A 23860-nucleotide genomic window follows, 5' to 3' on the forward strand; every position below is an offset into this window, starting at 1 on the left:
TCTGCGAACAACGCAGGAAAATGTCTACAGCTTGAAATGTTAAATTTAACATCAACCTATGATGTGTTATGCCTGCTCAGAAGTTCTATCTGAATTTAGCACTCCAAGACTGCGTTTAAAAATGCACTGCCATTTCAGCAGGAAATAACCAATTTATATAGGAAAGAGAAAGAGACAGAAAAATCACAGCAATGTTGCTGTGAGGAAGAAGTTAGATTTTCTAAGAGTGTAGCCTGCGTGCATTCCAAATGTGGAGCAACACATCTCCTTGCTAAGCATATTATCTTCTGGCTAATGCTAAAAATTACTTCAAAGCTGTTAACTTGCCTCTATTTTTTTTTTTTTTTGGAACAAGGAGAGTCATTGTCTTCCAACACATGAAGCCTTGATATTTTCTTAGATCTTAAAAGATCTTATATTTTTATAAGTCTTCTCAGACTCCTGAGCTGATGACAGTGTGGATTTGCTATGTTGTGCCAAGCAATACTGTTGTGAGTCTCACAAAAGAATAAGAAGCATACTTCTGTAAGTACTGTTAAGGCTTTTTTTCTGGTTAAAAACAGTATTGTCAAATATCTTCAAGTCCACTTAATTAGGAAGACACTTTCAGAAAGCTTTTTCCCCACCATCCCTACTTATTAATGCATGACTACTGTTCTAAACAGAACTGTTACATCACTATTACACAACAATGGTGCACTTTCAACATTAAAGGAGTGCAAAATCCCCTGTAGGGAGACAGTTGGTGTGAGAACAGAGAAATCTTACCTTTTGTACGTGAATAACACAGAATTCATAATGTAAATAGTAACAACTGTCAATAAAACTTTTCTTGCAAATTAACATATAGCTTGATTCTACCATCAATCCTCAGGCTCTTCAGTTGCAAATGCCAGGAAATGTCCTTCTCATTTCCTAAAAGATAAGCATAATTTGCAACATGAAATTGTAAACAGCTCATTCCTGACAAATTGGATATCATGTTTTGTTCAGTCGAATTTTGTTTCTTGGATCATGTGGCATTTATGACATATTTTAGACCACTATACCAGAGGAGTCTTACCCTCTATAATTACATGCTAATAAAAACAAGAATTGCACAATGTTTACATCTTTGCTTAACCATATGTCCATAGAAAGAAAACCAAAATTCCAGAAGTTCATCTGTCATGCATATTCATAGACTATTCCTAGGTGTGCTTGAATAATCAAACACTTTTCAATTTAAGCTACTGTGCTTTATGTGGCTGTACTTGAAAGAGCATTTCTAAAATGTTAACCATAGAGTTTCTGTTTGTTGTATAAATAAAAGATTTAAAAAACTTAGCAGATGAAATAGGTCATAAATCTCAACATGAAAGAGCTGTTATGATTTCACATGCAGATCTGAGCCGTAAACCCAACATGCCTTGTCTGCATAGGACAAAGACTTTGTCAACAATGTCTGACATAAAGCATAAAAGATGAAGAGAAATGTGGCCGTCTTTAGTCCATGAACAGGTTGCTTCATCAAATACAGTTTTTATTTGTGGTTCCCTCATCCTTTTCAATAAGGTGTGCATTCTTCAGGGATAATCCTAATATGTAAATACATGTGCCCAGATGCTATGGGAGCATTTGAATAGGTTTATGGCAGAGCCTTAAGAACATGTGTAATAACATTACATTTTCTTGTGGTTTTGCAGGAGATATATAGGAGCTGCCATGAACCTTTCACAAATGGCCAACACAAATTTGGCTATGTTTTTGTTTGATTGCCACAGCTTGCATTTTGACTGTTCTATTAGCAGATGCTAGAGTTGCAGGTACTAGCCAACAACTTCAAGTGAAGGCTTGAAGGCAGCTGAGAGAGCTGTATGAAGGGACTTTGCTCCCCTGGCCAAGCACCTGCAGTCTTTACCTCCAGCCAGATGTGAGCAGCAAACGTCACAGCAGACCAGCATTTCAGCTTAGTCTCCTGGAAATTCTCTTAGGTTTAGTAGGCAATCAACGTCAGAGAAAGCACCACGGCAGGAGGGAGCCCGTCCCTGGATCTGCACACCCTATGCCTGCGTGACTGGCTATGCCTGCCTGCCTCGTGCATGCCACAGCGTCCCACCCTTGTCAGTGTGCCCTATTCCTGCTTTAAGAATTCCAGGCTGCATGCTCCATCCCCGTCTGCCTCAGCCTGGAATGCCCATCCCTGCGGCAACGCCCTGTGCCTGCCTGTGTGCCCCACTGCTGCCCGCACGGCCATCCGCCCCCCAAACGCAGAGTCCTCGCCCACTCTCTCTGTGCTCCCATCGCTGCCTGCACCTCCCGTCTCTGCCCCAGCGCTTCGTCCTCGCCACAGAGCCCGGTCCCCACGCAGCCCGTCGCTGCTCCAGCGACTGTGTTCACCCTTCTGTCCACCGCTGTCCGCTCCGTCGGAGCCCCGGCGGACCCTCGGGGGCGGACCGGCAGCGGCGGTTCCCGCCTCCCTCCCCGCCACCCGGCAGTGGGGGGCCGCGCCCCCCGCACCTCCCTGCCCTGCGGGGCTCGGCGGCGCCGCGCACCCCGCTCCGCAGCACAGGCCCAGGGCCAGCCCGCGGCGGGCGAGTCTCGTCGCACCGGAGCGGGCGACCCCGAGCACCGCGCCGTGCGCCGCGGGACCGGGATGGCCGCGGGGCAGCGCCGGGGCATGGCCGCCCCCCCGCTCGCCCTCGCCCTCGCCCTGGGGCTTCTCGCCATCGCCCAGGTAAGGTGGCCTGCGGCTCGTCCGCCCGCCTCTCCGTGGGCCAGCGCGGGGACGGGGCTTCCCCGCTCCAGTGGGGCGGCGAGAGCTCCGCACCTGTGGCTGCGGGAATGGCCCCGGGCTCGGGGAGCGCTGTCGCGGTCGGCGGCGGGGCTCCTCCTCGGCCGGCAGGTAGCTGCGCGGCTGCCCAAAGCCCCTTGCCCAAAGCCCCTGTCCGCACCGGAGGCGGGTGGGCGGCTCTGCTATGTGCTGGGTTTGCCGGGCGGACATCACCGAGAGCCTGCCTCAGGCGAGTCTGGCAGATCTCTGGAAGGCGGGGTGGGAGGATCATTATTATAAAAGTTACGATACTGCTAAGCTTTGCCGAGAGTCAGACGTGAGGTTCTCAGCCTGCTTTGGAGGGGAGAAATACTCTCCAACATTCAGAGAAACTTTGAGAGCCTCCGCCTGCGTTTCTCATACGGGTGTTTCGTTCTGCAAGTCGAGCGCTCATCGGGGCCGTGTCAGAGCGTTTCCCTTGGGGGTAATTTACATCCTCTAACATGTTCTCCAGGTAGTTTGCTTTGCTTAGTCATCAGTTTGCTATTACCAAGTTTTTATTTCTTTTAGCCAAGAAAAAAAAAAAGAATTAAAAAATAGCCTCCCTGAGAATGCACCGGTCACCTCCCAGGAGACAATATATGAACTCACTTTTAGCTTTGTGCCGTAAAGAAAAGCAAGTGTGAACATGACTCTAAACATTCACATTTGGTTTTGTTCTTAAATTTTGAAGATGAGTTTTAAATAAGTAATAGCACATTTTCAGTAATTATGATCTTTTTGTAGTTAGGGTTATAATAGCTTAACTCAGAAACACAACAAACAACATTTTAATTAAAAAACATGTAGGGTCACTTGAAATAAGCTTAGAAACATTCTCTGTATAGGCTGCTGCTGAATAAGGCATTTCTGGTCTCCTTCTGCGCTCCTGACATATGTTTTCTCCTTCCTTGAACCTCTATAGTAACTGTACATCCATGAGCAGGTTAGCCTAGTGATCTGCGTAAGGTTCGTAGTTTTGGTAGAGAAACTTTTATGTTAGATTACTCTGTCTTCTGTTATTGCCCAACTTCTGAATTCCATGAAAGGAAATTATTGAAAAGCACAGTGGGGTGCCATCAGGAATGAACTGTGATGCCAACCTGCACCTGAACGGAGATGGTCAGGACCAGATCAGGACTATGCCACTGAAAAAATTGTTGACAAAAGGTTGCAGAGGGCTTTGGTAGCGCTGGTGTGCCTCAGGAGCATGCCGACTGGCCCATAGTGTCTAATGCGATCTGGTATCTGTTCCTGATAAAGGCCACTAGAATCATAATAACAGATTCTGCAATGGAAACCTTGTCTGCCACATCCTTTAACCCTGACACCTACTCTTTTCCAGAACTGAGATTGAGCTGATCCCTGGTAGTCTGCTGCTCTGTTGTTGGTTATTCTGGCCCTGTGAACTTGTTTGCCCTCTTTTTTACAAGCAGCTCTGCTTTGTAGGGAACTAAAATACTTATTTCTTTTTACATGCAAATACAGAATATTCAGGCTTACATTTGAAAATTCTGGAGTGAGAGAGATGCAGTTCAGTGGCTTGGGAGCTGGAACAGACAAGCATTTTAGTTTCCTTTGTCTTTTATGTTGGATACTTACTTACATGAATTTCATTTTACAGTTATCGAGACAGTGTTACTCTTGAAATAGAAGCTTGGCACTGGCTCCTGCCTCTAGTCTCAAATTTACACAGTGATAGTGTGCATAAAAGCAGTTGTCCTCATGGACAGCATTTCCTATGGTCAAGAATATAATCAGCCTGGAAGCCCTCCTGTTGTTTTTCTTGCATTTGTAATGCAAGATAGTGGAATAAGTGAGGATTAAAGTTATGCTTTACTAAGCTGTCACAGGTATGTGCATGTACCACAAAGACGATATATATATATATAAAAATGCACAGACACATATATATAACCTGTAATTCTGTAAGACTGCATTTATTAGTCTAAAATTTAGATTAAATGAAGGTAGAAAATTATTCTTCTTATGTACTAAGTATGACCATGAATTTAGGGTTTGGATGATACTTCCATACCATATTGTCACAGAATCATAGAATGGTTTGGGTTGGAAGGGAGCTTAGAGATCATCTGGTTCCAACCCCCCTTCCATGAGCTCCACCTTCCACCAGCCCAGGTTGCTCAAAGCCCCATCCAGCCTGGCTGTGAACTCCTCCAGGTATGGGACAAAGGAGCATACTAAATCCTTTTCCTTTTTTTTTTAATGGAAGGGGAAATAAACAGAGTCTTCAAATTGTATGTTGTTGTTATTAATATTTTAAAAGTCCTTCAAGAACTAGGCAAAATTGGTTTTCTTAATTAGTAATAAATAGGATCTACTAATAATTGTAGGTCAAAACTCTGTTTTCAGACTGTATTTTGGGATTAAGTACAAGTTTGCTTGGGGTGACATGTGCTCCTAATGCACAGTCACACTCCTAATGCACACTCAGTTCAGTGTTTCTGTCAAGTTTCAATTTGCTCTTATTCTTTTTCCATACTTTTGATGACTATCACCATTCTTTATAATTTTGTCCTTCTTTAGGTCTATAAAACAATATATTGGGTTTTACTGGAACTTCCCTTATTAGAGTGATTCTTCTCACAGGGATTTTTTTTTAAATTTGCAGTTGCAAATTTAAAAAATCTGGAAGAGATGATAGTAGATACCCCAACAAATAAACTAGCTTTTTTTATTTCATTGTACGTAACAGTTATTGTAGTAGACTCGGATTTTAGCTCTGCTTTAAACTTCATGTATGAGCTTCATGGATAAGTGCAGGCATTTTCATGTGTTTTATGGGCTGATTGGATATGAGCATGTTTAGGTCTGGAAGGGATGTAAGCAAATGTAGACCACTGATAAATTGAATTTTCATGCTTGTCATTCTGTTCTTAGACTTTTTGACCCTAATATTTTCTATATGCTGTTCTATTTTGCATTTAATAGTGTGCTTGTTACAGCATTGCTTTTTTATATTCACAATATACATTACAATGTGGAAGGAAGTGAAGTGGTGGTATTTCATGTATTAGGAAATTGTCATATGGAGAAGAGACATCTTTTTAAAATACTTGCATGTAGTGACATAATATTAATCATATTAAGCACTTACCCTTATCTTTTCCCAACAAAATACTTACCAAGTGAAAATCCACTAAGTTTTGTTCCACTGTCCAGAGAAGACTATAACTTTCTCTTCTACTTAATAAAGCTGAAAATAAAGCCAGTCCACCACTGGTGGACTGAAAATATGAATACACTCCCTGCATTTGAAAAACTGACCATGTTATAGTTAGAAAGTCAAAATGCTTGTCTGGAAGCATTTCAGATGAGACTAGAAAAAATACAGTCTCATCTGAAAGATGAGGACAAAATATTAGAATACAAGTAATAAATTTATAGGGTTCAATTAGCCAGTACTGAAATATCACCATGCCCCTACTTGTTCCACGTAGAATAATCTTGAAAGCAGTTTGTACCCATCATAATAATTTTAGAGTGTGTTTTTAATAAATCTTGGAAGCGTTGTGATCGAAATTGTATTGATGAACGTAATTATGGCTGGTAATGTTAAATTTGAGCAAACTCAAAAGTAGTTTCATCTTGTTGTGGAATGTTTAAATAAACCTCTGTTATTTTAATGATTGGAGATGTCTTTTGATTTTTGTAATAGATCAAATGGGTTCTTGGTTATATTGTCACCTGAAGGCAAGAAGCCACAGAAAGTTATGTATTTTTTTTTACATCATCATCTGACATATTGAAGTTCCTGTTGTTTGAAATAATAAGACTTCTTCTCCCCTTCCAATTAGAGTGACAGAATCATAGACTGGATGAGGTTGGCAGAGATGTCTAGATGTCTTGTACAATCCCCCCCAGTCAAATAGGGTCCCATAGAGCCAGTTGCCCAGGATCATGTCCAGGCAGCCTTTAACTGTCTTGAGAGAGGGAGACTCCACTAACTCTCAGGGAAATCTGTGCCAGGGCTTGCTCACCTTTGCAGTGTCCTGATGTTCAGAGGCAACTTCCTGTGTTGCAAGCTGCAACCCCTGCCTCTTACTGTGTTGGCGTTTGCACCTTCCTTTCAGGTATTTATGTACATTAACAAGATCTCCCCAAGCCTGTTTTTCTCCAGTCTGTCCTCATACAACAGACAATCCTGTCCCCTCGTAATTGTTGTGGCCCTTTGTTAGACTCTCTTTCACATGTCTCTCTCTTTCAAATGCTGGAGAGCCCAGAACTGGACACTGGACTCCAGGCATGCCCTCATCAGTGCAAAGAATCACCTCTCTCAAACTGCTGGCAGTCATTGGTCTAATGCAGCCCAGCATACCTTCTTTACTGAAGGAGAACATTGCTGGCTCATGGTCAACTTTGTGTCCGCCAGCTCTGACCGTGCCCAAACCTTTTCTGCAGAGGTGCTCTTTACTTACAACTTTGATAAACTGAGAACTTTGGACTAGCTTTTTACCATGGTGGGCTGACTTCAACCTTAAGTATGCTTGACTTCAATCAAATGTTTTTAGGAAAGTTTCATACAAAATTCTAGAGCCATTTCTAAGAATTCAGGTGTATGAGGGAAAATGTGGTTTAAAGCAGCTCTAGTGATCTTTCTTTTATGAAAACCTTAAGCCCCCTTAGTGACTGTGAAGAAGGGTTAAATATTTAGCAAGAGAAGGGCCTTGCACTAGAGATGTCAATTGCTAAAATTGTGAAAGTGAGAATAAATTTGCTTAAGTTACAGGTCTCTGAGCATTGGTAGCCTGCAGCTCACTAGAGATTTAAGCCGTCAGCATTTTCACATGTTTTCACAGGCCACATGTGAATATGTGCATATGTCAGGAAAAGAAGCGGTACTTCCTCTTCTCCTGTTGTGAATAATCTAACTTTGTCTGGTGCAAACTGATATTACATCTGGATCCTACACCAGTCATGTTTTCATCTGGACATGTGCAAAGGTATGGTGAATGAAGGGTTTGTGAATTCCAACTGCAGATGAAAAAAGAACTACAACAGGTCTAGAGATTAATACAGGGAATGGGAATATTTTAGCATTATTCTGTACAGTCTCTGACAAGATCTCTGAAATCTGTTTCTCTCTCATATGACCCCAATAAACTCCTCATCTATAAAAGCATTTACCCGCTTAAGATGAAGGAAAAAGGGAGAATCAAACTCTACTTCTGTAGAAGTTCTATCTGATTTGAAATTTTATCTAATTTCTCATTTAGAGCTGAATGCCAGATTTCACAGACTTCAACATAGTGCCCTGTTCGTGAGTATTTCCTGTTGATGGTGCTACCATACAGTTAGGTACAGATATGGAATACTCTATCATTAATGAGCAATGGCAGAATTGATGGATGAACATATTCTGCAAAAAGTGGAGGTATAATTTTTGGTAATCTGGATTAGATTTCTGGTATCGCTTTCTAGTTTTATGGTCCTGTAAATTGCTTCTCTTAATAGAAACATAATTTATGCATTAAAATGCATCTCTGTTCTTGGTGTAGAAGTTCACACTGGGTGCACCAAGTGACACTTAGTAGGGCTTTATGGGAACATCAGAGGATGTAAAGTATTTTGCTTTTCCCAAGGATTAAGGAATTTTGTGTGGCTATTAGATAGGCCCGTGTTTTGTATTAGGAGTTTTGAAAATCTTGGTTAGAAATTGAACGTTTTCCTTAGACTTTTCTTAGACTTTCACTTAACATGAAAAATACTCATACTCTTCAGTGTCTTCTTTTAATTTTTTTCATATAAAGCATAATAAAGTATGCCTTGCCTGTGGTCTAAAAGATTATGAAATATGATGAAGTCTGCTGTTGGGATGACATATAGTGAGCAGACTAGCAAGTCATTAGGTGGATTTAGCAACCACAGTATTCCTTTTATGCTTCTGGTCCTATATTTTAAATCATCCCATAACAGCTGAAGTTCATAGGTACATGTTGCCATTGTGCACCTTAAGCCAGTTTGCATTCTAAAACTGTGATTGTGTCCCAGCTGCAACCAAGATGTTTCCCTTATAGAAAGCAATGTAACTGTGATGTAACATGTCATTTACAAGACTTGGTGAATAATGCCATGTGCATCTGAGTGATACCTCTATTAAATTTAATTAAACTCTTTAGACACTTTTCAGTCTTCAGTCTTAAGGGTATATATTTTGTATGCCTTTTGAGAGAAATGTGCAGTCAGCATAATTCTTGAACATGTATGTGCAAGGAAAGCTATCAAGAGGGGGAGAAATAGAAAGAAAAGAGGCAATGCAAGGCCTTTGGGAAATATATTAATTGCAGCTGCAGTAGTTACCTTAGAATAAATTGTGGGATGAATAGATCACTGGTGTTGTTTGACATACAGCTACATTTCTACAAATGGAAGAAGAAAAGAAAGGAGAAATTGCATAATTTGGATTGAACATACAGGGGAAATCAGATTGTAGTAATGAGTTCTGCTGGACTACAGAAAGCTGGTTCTTTCAGCATGTTGTTCTACTCAGTGGACAAAAGCAGTATTAGATGTGCTGCTTACACACCAGTTCAGGACTGGTATGGGAATGGAGTGGGTGATCTAGCAGAACTGTCGCATCTCAGCCAGTCATATCCATCAGAGGAATTAAACAAAGCCTATTCTTGCATCCAGGCTTCAGTTTGTTCATAGTCCTATATGGCTAGATGCCATAAATAATGACTGTATTACATCAGTCCCAGATATGGCTTGTGGAGTGTTATTTAATAGTGTTACTTTTGATTCAACCAAGTGTTTCCAGACTTTTCATCTGTACAAATACTTTTTTTGTTTTAAACTGACCCCATATATGCCTGTTCTTCAATGAGGCATTTAATAAGGGAAGAGTGGATTTATAGAAAACTACCTGTAATTGTTTCATTTAGTTTTGTTTTGACTTGCAGATTAAGTGGGCATATGTATTGCATTGAATGGAAAGACCTGCTTGTGGATTTTGACATAGTTAGAAGAATAATGTAGCTCTCTGTCTAAGTCAGGTGGGCTGCAGAAATCAGTTTCTCCTTGGGCTGCAGTTTTGTGGGTTTTTTTATTCTATAGAGAATTGATATGAAGGAAAGACTTTATGTATAAGAATAACACTACTAAGTAATATAACAGCCAAACACTAGTCCTGTCTGGCTGCATCTTTTATTTGCTTTTATTTTATTTGTCTCAGTGGTTTTTTAGAGGAAATAGAGGGAAGCCACTCATCCTAACTTACACTAAGTCTCAAAGAAATGACTGAGCTGAGATGGTCATCTCTTTCTTATTGCCATGGGCTTGGCTGAGATACGTTGTGGTAGGAAAGTGGAAACGAAGGAAGGAAGATTTTTTTTTAACAGACAAATGGTGTTTCAAGAGTAAATGAAAATAGTGAAACAAGAACTGTATAGTTTTGGATTTTGAATCAAAGACCAAGAAATGCTTTTATCTTCACATTGTTTTATTTATTCAGTTTTCCTGATGTACTGCTGTTTAAAACAGTGTGTTTGTAGAACATACACACCTTCAATGGCAAATTTTAAACATACTTGCCTGGGGTAAATCCAAGTGAAGTTGTCGTGTAGAAAGGATTTATTATTTGATGACTGGCTTTTTCAAGGTGGTTGAACATAGAGGTTACCCAGCTGCCATTAACTTCTAATATAATTTGGAAACCTAATTTATTCTTATTACTACAATAGCTGAGGAGTCTACTACATACAGAACAGCCACACAGTGAAGAATGTTGTATCTGCTAGAAAAGACAAGTAAGGGAAAAAAATAGGAAAACTTGATGCTTTGTTGCTGTTCAGAGGAAGAAATACAGCAGAATTTATCTCACAGGAGGTATTTTCTGCACTTTTCTTGACTGACTGACCTCTGGCAGTCAGGGGACAGCAAGATAAAAAGAGATGTGCTTTACATTTCAGGTAGATAATATAAAAGTGAATGCACCCCGGTAGTGGGAAAATGATGTCACTAGGTGCATATATGAGCATGAACTCCACAAAATTATTAGACATGTTGCTAAAAGACAATTTTGGGAAAGGATTTTAAAGATATAGTTGAACACTTTTAAATATATGTCTACTTATTGGAAGAAAATTCTTCTTAGGAAGAGCTTACTTCTAGAGCTTTTAGAAATGATTGTGGTTTTTTTTCTAAAACCTTAATTATATTCAAAAAAAAAAAACCACACAAAAAAACAACCCCTCAAGAAAACAAGAAGCTTTGTCAAGCTCAGAAATATAATTTCTTCATACCTGGTGAAAGTGGACCATTCTCAAGTTAGTTTAACAGGTGAGACCTGCAAGCTATTCAGAAGGTTTTGGTGGAGGGTAACTGGTGTTTGGCTCTTCATTTTCTGTCCAGATTTATAAGATTTATTGAAGGGTAGGGGGCCTGTTTTTATTTTTTGTATCTTATTTCTTTTTAAGCTGTAAAATGTTTCTGATCAAATTTCTGTAACACAGGAACCTGGCTTTCTGGTCAGTTTTAAAATGCTAAAATTGGCTTGTACCATGTCCTTGTTTGGAGATGGAACCATCTTCAAACATGTTGGTGTAAATTAAATTTTTGCATTGAATCTGAAATATTTTTCAAGAAATCATAACAGGGCATTATTATCATCATCATCTCCTCTTAATTTCCTTAAACTTAAAATTCAACTTTCTGAAGAAATTTGTACTAGAACAGGGGTTTTTTTTTCAGTATGTCATTTGCAAACAGTTGTCTGGGAAAAGAGATATATAGCATCAAAATCAAAATTATTTTCAGCTCTAAAGAATAACTGTTATTCCAGAGTCTTGCCACATGTCTAGTCCTGGCTGGTGCTATTAATTGGTTGCTGATGAAAAGGAAGGATAACTGCTATTTTAACAGGATTCCTGAAATGTTCTGTGTTGCAAAACAGCCCCTTTCCTGGTCTTGGAGACTATATGTTTTCCTGTCAGATCACACAAAAAATTCTGAATTTTGGAGTGCAGTCATGAGTATTTACTGGTTTCAAACTGGTTAACTACCAAGAAAAATATTTAAGCTATAAACTGTGCCATTCATGTGGCACCTCCGACAAGGTAAGAATATAGTGGAAAACCTAAGAGTTCATGAAAATAATTTGAAAGATTTATATGAGAACAATGAAGGAAAGAATCTGTGCGGTAAAGGCTGCACTAGTTTTGCTTTAAAAGGAGTATTCCTCTGTAGCTGATCCTATTCCTGATATCCCTTGACATTGTATTGACACTGAATACTAGAAGGAAAACAGGTATATTTAAAAAATGTGTTAAAACACCTAAATTTGTACTTTATGCCAGTGTTTTGGTGTTAACTGCTGCCTGTTAAAAAAGAGGGGATGGAAAAGTTTATTTTTTGCATTTATTTTTTTGTCTTTTACTCTCTGAAAGTATTTAATCATTCTCACAGAAAAAAAAGGCATCTGTTAGGTGTGGGCAAGCAATTTTGCGGAAGTATGATTTTCAAAATACTTATAGTACTCTGTTATGAAGATGTTGCTGTGATCATGCAGCTGAAAGTTGAGGTTTATATATTTCATTCTTATTGCAAGTCTTGCAGTCATGGCCGCCTGGTGGATAACAGTAGAGTGACTGACACCTCAGATTGCTGCGAAGCATTTGATACCGTTGTGCACAACATCCTTGTCTCTACACTGGAGAGACGTTAGTTTAATGGATGGACCACTCAGTGGGTAATAATTGGCTGGATGGTTGCGTTGGTAGAATCATAGAATCACTTAGGTAGGAAAAGACCTCCAAGGTCATCGACTCCAACCTTTGACCAATCACCACCTTGCAACTAGACCATGTGCTAAGTGCCATGTCATTTCCTGAACACCTCCAGGGATGGTGACTCCACCCTTGACAACCCTTTCCATGAAAAAATTCTTCCTGATGTCCAACCTGAACCGCCCTGGAGCAGCTTGAGGCTGCGTCCTCTTGTCCTACTAGTTGCCTGTGAGAAGAGACCGCCCCCCAACTTGTTACAACCTCCTCTCAGCTAGTTGTTGAGAGCAGTAAAGCCTCCCCTCAGCTGCCTTTATATGTAGGCTAAACAACCCCAGCTCCCTCAGCTGCTCCTCATATGAATTACTCTCTAGACCCTTCACCATCTTCATTGCCCTTCTCTGAACACGCTCCAGAGTTGTGGTGAAAGACTTACTGTCGAGGTGGAGACCAGTGATGTGTGATGTTCTTTGGGGGTCAGTACTGGGATCAGTATTATTTTATGTCTTTTTTGGGGACACAGATATGGGACTAAGTGTATCCTCAGCAAGTGTGCTAATGACACCAAGCTGTATGGTGTGGTCAAAATGCTGGAGGGATGTCATCCAGAGGAATCTTGACAGGCTTGAGAGCTGGGCCCGTGTGAACCTCATGAAATTCAACAAGATCGAGTGCAAAGTCCTGCATCTGAGTTCGGACAATCCCATCCATAGGTACAGGCTTGGCAGAGAATCGATTGAGAGCAGCCTGAGGAGAAGGACTTAGGGATACTGGTGGATGAAGAACTGTGTATGACCCAGCAACATGCTCTCACAGCCCAGAAAGCCAGCTGTATCTGCAGCTTCATGAAAAGCAGCATGACTAGCAGGTCAAGGGAGATGATTCTCCCCCTCTGCTCTGGTGAGATCCCACGTGGAGCGTTGCATCCAGCTCTGGGGCCAGAAATCCCAAGCTATTGATAATCTGTGTGTTTCTTCCTCTAAGCATTTGTGAAGGAGCAGATGAAAACAATTTCTTATTTTTCTTCCTACAAAAAAAAAATTTCCTGGACCACAGAGGTGTCTGTTTATTTTTAAACGAAATTTAAAAGTTAGCTGCAAAGACAGCATCAAGTTTTAAATTAATATACTTATTGCAACGTTACTGAAAATAGACAGAAAATATTTTGAATAGCAGTAAGGTAACTATGTAATAAAAATGGACTAATAAAAGTGGACAAGTAAAATTTTGATACTGCTGTTGCACTGTCAAGTCACAGAATAGACTTACTAGCTGCTATATCAGAAACAAAGAGATCCATAATTTTCCAATTTAAGGGAAAATTCCTCTTGTAATGTATAACTATATTAGTAACTTTTCTATTTAACGTTGTTCTTGAAAGGCTAGAGGTCAGTGTTTTGCATGTGTGTGTGTGTTTGATAACTGGGATGGAGTGGGGCACACAGTTACCTATTGCGTAGTAGGAGAAAGCTCAATTTTGTATTTGGCTGATGGTTTGATCCTTTATGGGGAATGAGAAGAGATAGTCACTTGCAGAAAAGTCTCGTTCTTTGTGTGTTTTGGGTCAGTAGAGTAGGATGTGAAGGTTCACTTCTTTGAGTGCTGTATCTTGAAATAAGGAGACAGGGTTGATATGGACCACTTAGGAAAGGATGCAAGTACCAAAACAGGTTGAATGTGGAGAAGAAAAAACAGGAAGCAGATTAGTGAGGAAGACAATAAGGGAAATAAATAATCATGTATTTACAACTCAAAGAAAAGAGGTGGAATTTTTTGTGTGTTTAATGAAATTAAACTGTGATAACCCATTTAAAATATTATCGTCCATACCTGTATGTTGGATGAGTAAGACAGCATTCTGTATGTTGTCTGTTTCTGTGTCAAGAGGGGGAAACACTTTCAACAGCAAAACATGAAAAAAGATTGCTGCTTGTCTTTTGCATACCCGTTAAACAGTGGTGAGGGGCCCCCTGGTGGTCTAGTGGTTAGGATGCGGTGCTCTCACCGCCGTGGCCTGGGTTCGATTCCTGGTCAGGGGACTTCCCCGGGCAGATGGAGCTCGTCAGCCCTGTAAGGCCATCCATCTAAGAGAAGGTCACTCTAAACAAACCTGTGTCCTGAGGACCTCACTGCCACTGTCCGAGCTCGCTCGGCCCCGGCAGATGAACCTTAGGATTAAAGGGTGGGCTCAGTTCAGCGCACACTGTGTCTCACCTAAAAAATCCACTGCGCAGGCTCGAAGGGTAAAGACCTTTCCCAAATCTTCGTTCGCGAAGACTGGCCATGATGATGATGATGAAACAGTGGTGAGTGGAGAAATGTGCGAATGCAAGGAGGGTGTTGGACCTGCATCTCACTAGCATTTTACTTGGACCTGTTAACTAGAACCTCTTAAAAACCTTTTACCTCCAGACTTTTTGTCCTGCCCCCATACAACTCTGCTCACAGAAAGTGATATTTTGTTCATAGATCCTGCCACAGGATCAAGCTGAGGTCTTGAATTTCTAATGTCTCTAAAGTACCTTATATTTTACACACTTTATACAGCTCTTTCACTTGTAAAAGAGATGAGAACTTATGTGTCCTTTATATTTGTTGTATGGTTTCAAATCAGAAATTTGTGTGTTCTTTAGGAAGTACATGGCACAACACAACCTAGTTCTTTACAAAATAGCTCAGAAAATATTGCACTTTGAGTAACAACTGGGAAAACCACAGGCTTTAATGGCAGAATCTCTGTTAGCTGCATTTTTGCTAGCTGAGTGTTTTCGGATTACAGGATGAACACCTGAAAATGATGTTTGAAATAGCTGAAGCTAGATTTTTGCACATGTCAGCTCTGAAATTCAACTTAGCATCCGCTGGGAGCATTTTTCTTACATGTAATAATAAGATTATATGTCTCCGCCCCCAAGTCTGCATTGTATAAAGAAGCAGTCATGGGCACGTATCTTTCAGAATCCTTCTTGGTGCTCTTGCCATCATTATCCCTGCTTTAGTCATGATATCCAGCTTTTTCCAAGTTTACAGCTACTGATAAATTTGTCTGTAATGCTGGGTAAAATCATGGTCCAAAAGCAATTTCTAAAACAAAATTAGGAGAAAACTTCCTCTTTTATTATTGTGCTTTAATGCTTTTGTCAACCCTTTGTAGCATAGCTGAAATACAGAAGACAGAAACCAAAGCACTGACAAGGCAGCCTTTCTTCTGAAGACACCACTTTCATGAAAAATTCCATCTACAATTCTCCATATTTGTGTATGTGTCTAGCTGGTTGTCTCTGTAATACAGAAACCTTATTGTGACTAAGATTGGCAGTGGGGATATAGACTTGACAGCTGCGCTTCATTTCTCGAATACAAGTTTTTGGCACATTTGCAATTCTTGCAGTAGGAAGTCTTTCTCTGAATAGTGGCATCTATTATGAACTTGGAATTGAGAATAGATCCTTGATAGCATAAAAAGCACAGAATGTCAAATATCCTAAGGCCAAAATAATGTTTACAGCAATTACTTTTGTCTATTACATCCTATTTTAGTGAAGTAGGAGGATTTTTGTTTTCTTTTAAACTTCTGAGGAGTACATGGGAAGCACTTCATGCTGTTCATATTTATTTTGTTTTAAAAGGGTTTTTACTTCTGTTTTCTCTAAGTATTCCAAAATGCCCACATAAAAGACCGCATTGTAAAATGTCCTAATTAGGAAGGTTCAGTGGGTCCTATGAGATGAAGATAACACGTAACTTAGTTCAACCTGATAGAAGTTTTCCCACTTAATCTGAAATCTAAAGCCTAGGGATTTAAAGAATCCTGTTTTCTTAGAAGTTTGGGGGTATATTGGGATGTCGAACTTCTAAAAAGGACAAATAACTTACACTGTATTTTAAAATTCAAGACAGTTTCAATCATATTCAGTGTGTACTAGAATGACCAGAAGGAGTATATGGTCATGTGGCAACCTGAATATACCTCCTGTGTCATTGCTAAGGCATGGTTTTGCGTGCTTCTAGTCCAAAAGGGTGGATTCTAAAATTGTCAGATTTTTAATTTTGTTTTTCATGTTTAACATGTTGTTCGTGTTCCTCATCTTCACTTGATACTAAATATTCAAAGTTGTGAAAGTAGGAGAGATTTAAGAACCTTTTGAAGTTAGGAACTCAATTAGAGCTCTTTTTGTTAACTGTTTAAGAGCTGAGCCTTGCCCTTATGCTCTTGGCATGACTTGTTTCTTAGAAATCACAGATCATTATGTTCAGAAATGCTAAGGATTCTCCCTTATAGCAATGGGGAAAGAATGAAATTATGTGGATTAGAACTTCAAATGACTTCATCTTGTTTCATGTCTCTCAGGAGTGCAACAAGAGGTATGCTTATGACAGGGTTTTGTTGTTTTTCTTTTTTTTTTTTAAATAAAGGGGTGCAAACCATCTGTGGAGCCCTAAACAGTGAAGTGTTTGGAACTGTTCCTTTCCAGGCAAAATTAAGGCAGAATTAATTTGAAAGTATTTTTAAATAATTAAGTGCAATGTAGCCAAACTAGGAAACACACAATTTCAAATTTCACAGCAAGTCCTTAATTAAGTGGTCAAAGAGAATAAATTTGCCTTTGGAAAGCTTGTTTGCATAAATCACAACAGTAAATGAATTTAGGTAATACATGTTTATTATTCTTAACTCCAGTGGTAAACTACTTTAGAAAACTGAAACAGCAAAGAATCAAAAAAAGCAAACAAAATAAAAGTCATTCTATGCCATTTCCTGATTGGAGTGTGTAGATACTGCTTTGGAAGAGTTTCCTTAAATATGGTGTCTATGCCATGAATGTTGCCATAGTACTACCAGATACAAATGCTTGCAAAACCAGGGATTTATTTAGCAAGGTCATCTCCAGATCAGAGTACTTTGGAAAATACTGTTTCATTTCCAAGAAAGAGAAAATTCTAAAAATGAGAAAAGTTGTTCAGAGAAAGTTGTACAAGAACAGAATAGAGGATAACCCTGGATTTTCACTTAAAGAATTCATCTAGCATCATTCACAAGCAGGCATGGGAATCTCAGGGGAGTGTTTTGAATAGTTATATGCAATAATACATTGCACATTAGAAAAGGGATTTGAGGAAAGTATGGACAGAAACAATTAGCTGAGAAAGTAACCAGAACTTCAATATGATAAACACTTAAATAATTCCTTATGTTGTTCCTTTATCTTTTTGGATAGGTATGTCCTTTTTTTTCCCCCAAGCCTTTACTGAAATATTTATTTGTTCTGATGCAGCTTTTAGGCTTGGACGTGTCTTGGCTAACAATTGATAAGAAAGAAAGAAAGGGAAGAAGGAGAAGAAATGAAGAAAGGGGGGAAAAGGGGAAAAAAAAGGAAGGAAGGAAGGGAAAAGTAATTAGTTTAATGTTGGCAGTCTCTTACTTTCACAGAACTGCTGTAACCATTTCACTTTGTATAGACACATGGCTTTTCTCATGCTTCTCTCTCTTCTTCATTTTCTACCTCTTCAAATCTACCAGCAAAAATACACATTGTTTCCTACAGTAACACTCTATGTTTTGCTGAAAGCAAAGTTTAATACAAAGATTTGATGATATTAATTGTACAAAACCAGTGAGGATTTTTTTCCTTCTTAACCCTGTATAACAGGCTACTTATCTACAGAATCTTATAAGAATTATTTACATCCTCTCCTGATGCATCTTATTTATTTCTCCCTCCACTTGTTCCCCCCCCCCATTTCTCTGAAGCTCTGGACATTTACCATGGCTCCAAGGATGTTGAGCTGCATGTGCAAATGTTGCTGTTTACTTAATTACTTCCCTGATCCTTAGTTGTGTCATTTTACTCGTTCATAAACTACTTGCCAGATTTTTGGATCAGCATGCCTGTCCTTTTCTCAAGATCATATGGGAAGTTCCATTTAAAAAAATTTTTGTCATAGGGGTGCTAATGATATGTTCATTATTCCCTTCCACAGAAAGTGGACCAGTTTGTGACCTTAGGTACTTTGTGCAAAAGATATGTATCTAACTGTCCTTTCCAGACGTTTGGTTGTATGTGTGTGGTCAGCAAGCTATGGAGTCTTCTGAAGCTGATCCCTTATGTGAAATTCATACCCACGTGATTCTATCCAGCCCTGTTCTGATAGCCCTACCAAAAGAAGTACCCCCAAGTGGATCTCCTCTGTATGTCAGGTAATTGATTTTGGTAAATAATTTGTTTTCAACTTTTTTATTACCCATTGTCAGGGGCTCTCAAAATTGCCTGTCTTGATTAGTATGGTCATAAAATTTCACACCATAATTAATTCTGTTAATCAGTCTTTTGCAGCTTATTTAGAATGGCTTGGATAATTAGATGTGTTCTCTATAACTGTATTTTGTTCAGTAGAAGGAAACATGACAGATAATGTATTAATGGAAAATTAATAATTTTTGAATCTGCCATTAAGCTCTTGTTTTCTAATCAAAGCAAATTACCAGTGCATGCATTTATATTTGAAAAAATATTTTTGTTGTCTTCATCAGGAACTGTCATAGTCCTGTTAAAGGATTTCAGTATTTTCTTACTATATAAGAAGCTAGAATATACAAAATATCTAAAGACAACTGGATTAATAATCATAACCTGAAATAAATTAATGATCACTGAAGATCTGGGAACCACATTTATACTTGATTTATCCAGGTATTAATTTAGTGGTACTTTAACACAATGATGCATGGGTGCTGTTGATATAAAAACTCAAACTCTGCAATGCTGACATTATTTTCTCTGCTGGGGTTTTTTTCATGTTCTTAGCATCTCCACCCTCACCTCAAATCCTGCACATGCACTGGCGCAATTTCACGGGAGTTTAGAATAGGGTTTTTTTTTAATAGAGTGTCCTGTCCTGGAGACCTAAAAATTAGAAGGTGGTGGCTTGTGTATGTTTGAAGTCCTATGACTAGAAGAGAAAAGAGGAGCACATTGTGGGTCAAAGTCACCAGCAAGCAAGCAATAGCAAGGGAAACATATATATATATGCCTGTACATGAAAAGAGCAAAGATGAGGAGATATAATGGAATGGCATGTAAGTAAGCAATAAACATAGACAATCTAAAGGGACAGAAGAAACCAAAGGAGACAGAAATTATAAGCAAAACTGTATGGTTTGACTAGTGTCCATTTTGTGTTTAGTTTTGGTCTTTTTTTTGTATCCAAGGCAAAATAAATGAAAATTATATTAATACTAGTCAGAACTTAACCTGCTTTTGTAGACAATTGCTATATATAATGAAAATGGGACTCTGTAATTAGGAATCAAACTCCTTTTTTATTATCTTAATCTCACTTTATGCTTTATTGACATGATAGAATATTTCCCAAAAAGTCTGTAGCTAGGCAGAGACTTTTGTTGAAATTTGAAAGTTAGCTATGCATAATGCCCATATATTGACCCAAGATTACTTATTTTTTATTACATAGCAATTACATTGTTGCTCAAAACCAATACTGTCTACCCCTTACAGAAGGTATGACATTTTGACATGGTACAAGAGAGTTTTATTTTACAATAAGATTATTTAAACTGGGAAATGGCAGTGGCAGCTTCACTAGCTCATGGTTATTTGGTAAATTCATCTTGTAGTTATGAGCCACAAACACATCCCAGAAACCTTGGTGAGCAGACCTGAGAGGCAAGGGAGTGAGTATGCAACTCCTCAAGGACCCTGTCCTGGGACAGTCCTGGGACTGGGAGCCCAGTGTATCCTGGGATTTCTTATACTCTGGAGGTTTGAATTATGTAGTAGTCCCCATGTTAGTGGAGGTCTGCTGCTGCTCCTGTGAATTAGCTGGTAGCAAGAGAGCTGTTCATAAGCCACATGTGTCTAAACCCCCCACACTGATTGCCCATATATTAAATTTGTGAGCATATAAGGAATTCTGTATGATGGTCTGTATCAGCAGGAGACAAATTTAACCACAAGGGGAAAAATTAGATAAAACTAATGAAGTACACATTCCAGAATGCAGGCAATTAGCCAAAGATGCATATTTTGACCCTGTAAGGTATGTGATGCCATTTTAAGTAGGTGGGAAAGCAGAAAAGCAGGTTTGCACATGTTTTTTCTTCTTGGAAACCATTCTATATTGTCTAGGAACACTGTTTAGATCATCTAAGCAAGGAAACAACAGTATTTAGTAATCATTGCTTCATTCAAAGAGATCGAGACTTTTGATTGCAGCGCTTCAGAATCCTGTTTTTAGATGATACTGTGCTGCATGAAATTAAAAGTGTACTGAACAATTTGAAGAGTAGGCTATATTAGATCTGGAGTGAATACAACCACCATAAGAATTTTATTATTTGCATTTGTTAGTTTTTCTGTAGTTCTTTAAGCATGCTTAGTTTCATTTTTTGTGAAAAGGTTTTCTATTTATTGGAATGTTAGCTGGGAGCAACCACCAGAGTTGACTGAGCCAACATGCCAGAATCACCATGTATGGTATGGTGGGTACGTTCATGTACTGCGTGTTTTGTGACCTTACTGGTTCAGACTTTAGCACAGATGTCTTTTTCAAGTAAAAAAAATAAGACAAACTGAACACTCCTCCTAACAACACTCTTTAAAGGAATGTGCATACATACACACACACACACATATATATTTATACTTATATATATGTGTGTGTGTTTAAAAATTCTGATACAGGCAGAGTGAGTCTTAAGAATCCTTTTTTCTATAAATATATATATGATGTGCAAACTTAGATGGCACTACTCATTTTATGTCTATGAAAAATAGCTTGATATTGAAGGATATTCAAAATAAAGTTTGGTTATAAAAGAGGATAAGCATTTTTCTTAGTAAGTTTTAGATAAAACTTTTGGTTTCTTGCCTCTAGCTGGGGGAAATATAATTTCTAAGTGTCAAAGTTGTCTAATGCTCTATGAATACTCATTTTAACGTCATTTAATAATATGGTGATCAGCAGTCATTTCTATGGAAGACTTATGGACTACGAAAATACAGATTTCTATGAAAAGTGGTAAACAGTGCTTTTAATCAATGTGGCAGTTACAATATGTGCTTCTGATATTTTATTCTCTGAGACATTAGAGAGACAATCAATAAACAGGTGTATGAAGGTTATTTAATTTTCATATCTCCTATATTCCCAAAAGGATAGGACTGCTAAAATAACGGTGGATAGGATAGTTCTTGTAATACTATATCATCCTATATTTGATCTGCATGTGCTCTGCATTACTACTTTTGAAGAACATGAAAGGCCCTCCTGATCCTCATGTGAACTTAGTGCTGTCTGGGGAATGAAGGGATTGAGAACAGCCCTGTAGAGAAGAACTTGGGAGTGCTGATGGCTGAAAAACTGCATGTGACCAGGCAATGTGTGCTTGCAAGCCCAGGAAGCCAGTTGTATCCTGGGCTGGATCAAACAAAGTGTGGCCAGCAGGTAAAGGGAGGTGATTTTCCCCCTTCTACTCCACTGCTGTGAGACCCCACGTGGAATACTGTATCCAGCTTTGGGGCTCTCAGCATGAGAAAGACATGGACCTGTTAGAGAGATGGCAACAAACATGGCCAGAGAGCTGGAGCACTTGTCCTGTGAAAACAGAATGAGAGTGTTGTGGCTGTTCAGCTGGCAGAAGAGAAGGCTCTGTGGAGACCTTATAGCAGCTTTACAGTACCTCAAAGAGGCCAATCCAGACTGTTCTCTGATTCTGTAATTCTGTGATTGATTCCATGATTCTGTGATTCTGTGATTCTAAACACCAAATAGAAAAAAAAATTTATTTGTACAATGCAAATATGTGACTGGAGTTGGCAGGAGGAAGGAATAATGGTTAAAAATTGCCAGACATCAGTTGAAAGTCACTATCCATCTGAACATAAGGAGAGTTGAGAGAGGGGTAATGTCAACTGACCATATATAAATTCCTTCCACGTATTTGTGGAGAGTTCAGTCAACTGTAAGATAGCTTGATGAGGAATGTCTTTGGCTTAGATAAAATGGTGAAGAAGAGCTATTTTAATATCTTCAGTTTTGTGTTCAAGTCTGTGTCTTGACAAAGATGGATAGAAAACTTTTCAATGTGATCTCCTCCATTGCTTTTCCAGTGCAAGCAAATGTAGGGGGGGGGCATAAAGATACGGTAGATTTGTTCAAGGATCAGGGATGGAAGCAGCACCATTATTTGCCTTTTCTCTTTGACAGATGACTGGAATTGAAGACTTGTCTGGAGCAGATATTACCTCATAACATATTTGGCACCAACACAACTAGAAAGCTTATAAAGGAAAATAGTAATGTGCTAAAATATGAAAAGGAAAAAAATATTGTTTCCTCCATCCAAAATTCACAATTTGTCCATTAACGCAGCATAGATTGTCTGTTGCGGGAGTAGTTTATTTCATTCACTACTCTGTGTATGAAAACAGGTAATGCTTCCCAGATAGGGGTATGTGTGGACATCTCAAACAACTTGAATAAACAGTTTCTTCTTATGTGATGATATGCAGTCTTGCTAATGATGGAAGGTTAACAAGGAGGTCACTGTCATTTTCTGTGCTAGCATATCAAGCCAACACTTTCTTGCTGTTTTTTCAGACTTAATTACCTGTAAGCTACTACTGAGCTAGTAGCAAGCTATGTTTAGAGTAGTTTCTGTAGTAACACCTGGTAAGAGCAGGGCCTACTAGCTCCAAAATCCGTGGCAGTTGGGCCCATACAGCAATCTGCTTTCAATTTTCTCACGAGCATTCCTGGTTTTGCTTTTCAGCCTTTGGGAACGTTAGGGACCAGTTTTCTTTTCCTCTCTAAAACAAATGTCAGCAGTCAAGATCCATAAACTCACTGTTGAAAAGTGAAAACAAGTGCTGACTTAGCCACAGGGAGTTGAAACTAGGTTGCTCCCATAACAGGTTTGTGTAGAAATAACTGCTGTGATAGCTGGGAGGATCTTGTAAGTTTGCTTTTTATTGAAATTTCCACATGGGCATCTGGTATTGTGCTTTTGCATCATTGCTTGAATTACACGGGCTGCGCAAACTGTTTTGGGACACCAAAACAGTAACTCTTGCTGAGACTTTTCACTCATTGGAGCGCCATTGAATCAGTATTGTCTGGTGTTAGCCACTGCATCCCTGTGCTCTGAAACATGGCAGTGTTCACTTCTGGGAACTGTGCTGATACAGGTACAAACAGCAGGTGCAGACAAAGTGTGCTTTCTGGCTTGTATTTCTCCCCATTGCATTCTGAAGGTGAAATTAGAGCTATTCTTTGCTTTCTGAGAGTTGCATATCTGAATTAGGTA

At 39.2% G+C, this 23860-nt stretch overlaps 1 protein-coding gene across 6 annotated transcripts in view; it reads left to right on the forward strand.

The window, feature by feature from the left end:
- Positions 1-2131: 2131 nt before the first annotated feature.
- The window catches only part of ADAMTSL1 (ADAMTS like 1), a 399489-nt gene continuing 377760 nt past the window's right edge, over positions 2132-23860 (forward strand). For 5 of the 6 annotated variants that reach the window (XM_064642564.1, XM_064642566.1, XM_064642568.1 and 2 more), the window contains exon 1: positions 2509-2716. In XM_064642564.1, coding sequence (XP_064498634.1) covers positions 2636-2716 — 81 coding nt within the window. In that variant the 5' untranslated portion in view covers positions 2509-2635. Of the gene's footprint in view, positions 2717-23860 lie in introns of all 6 variants that reach the window. The other variant, XM_064642565.1, reaches the window with a different exon arrangement.

This window comes from Pseudopipra pipra, chromosome Z, assembly GCF_036250125.1.
Source record: "Pseudopipra pipra isolate bDixPip1 chromosome Z, bDixPip1.hap1, whole genome shotgun sequence".
Classification (NCBI taxonomy): Eukaryota; Metazoa; Chordata; class Aves; order Passeriformes; family Pipridae; genus Pseudopipra; species Pseudopipra pipra.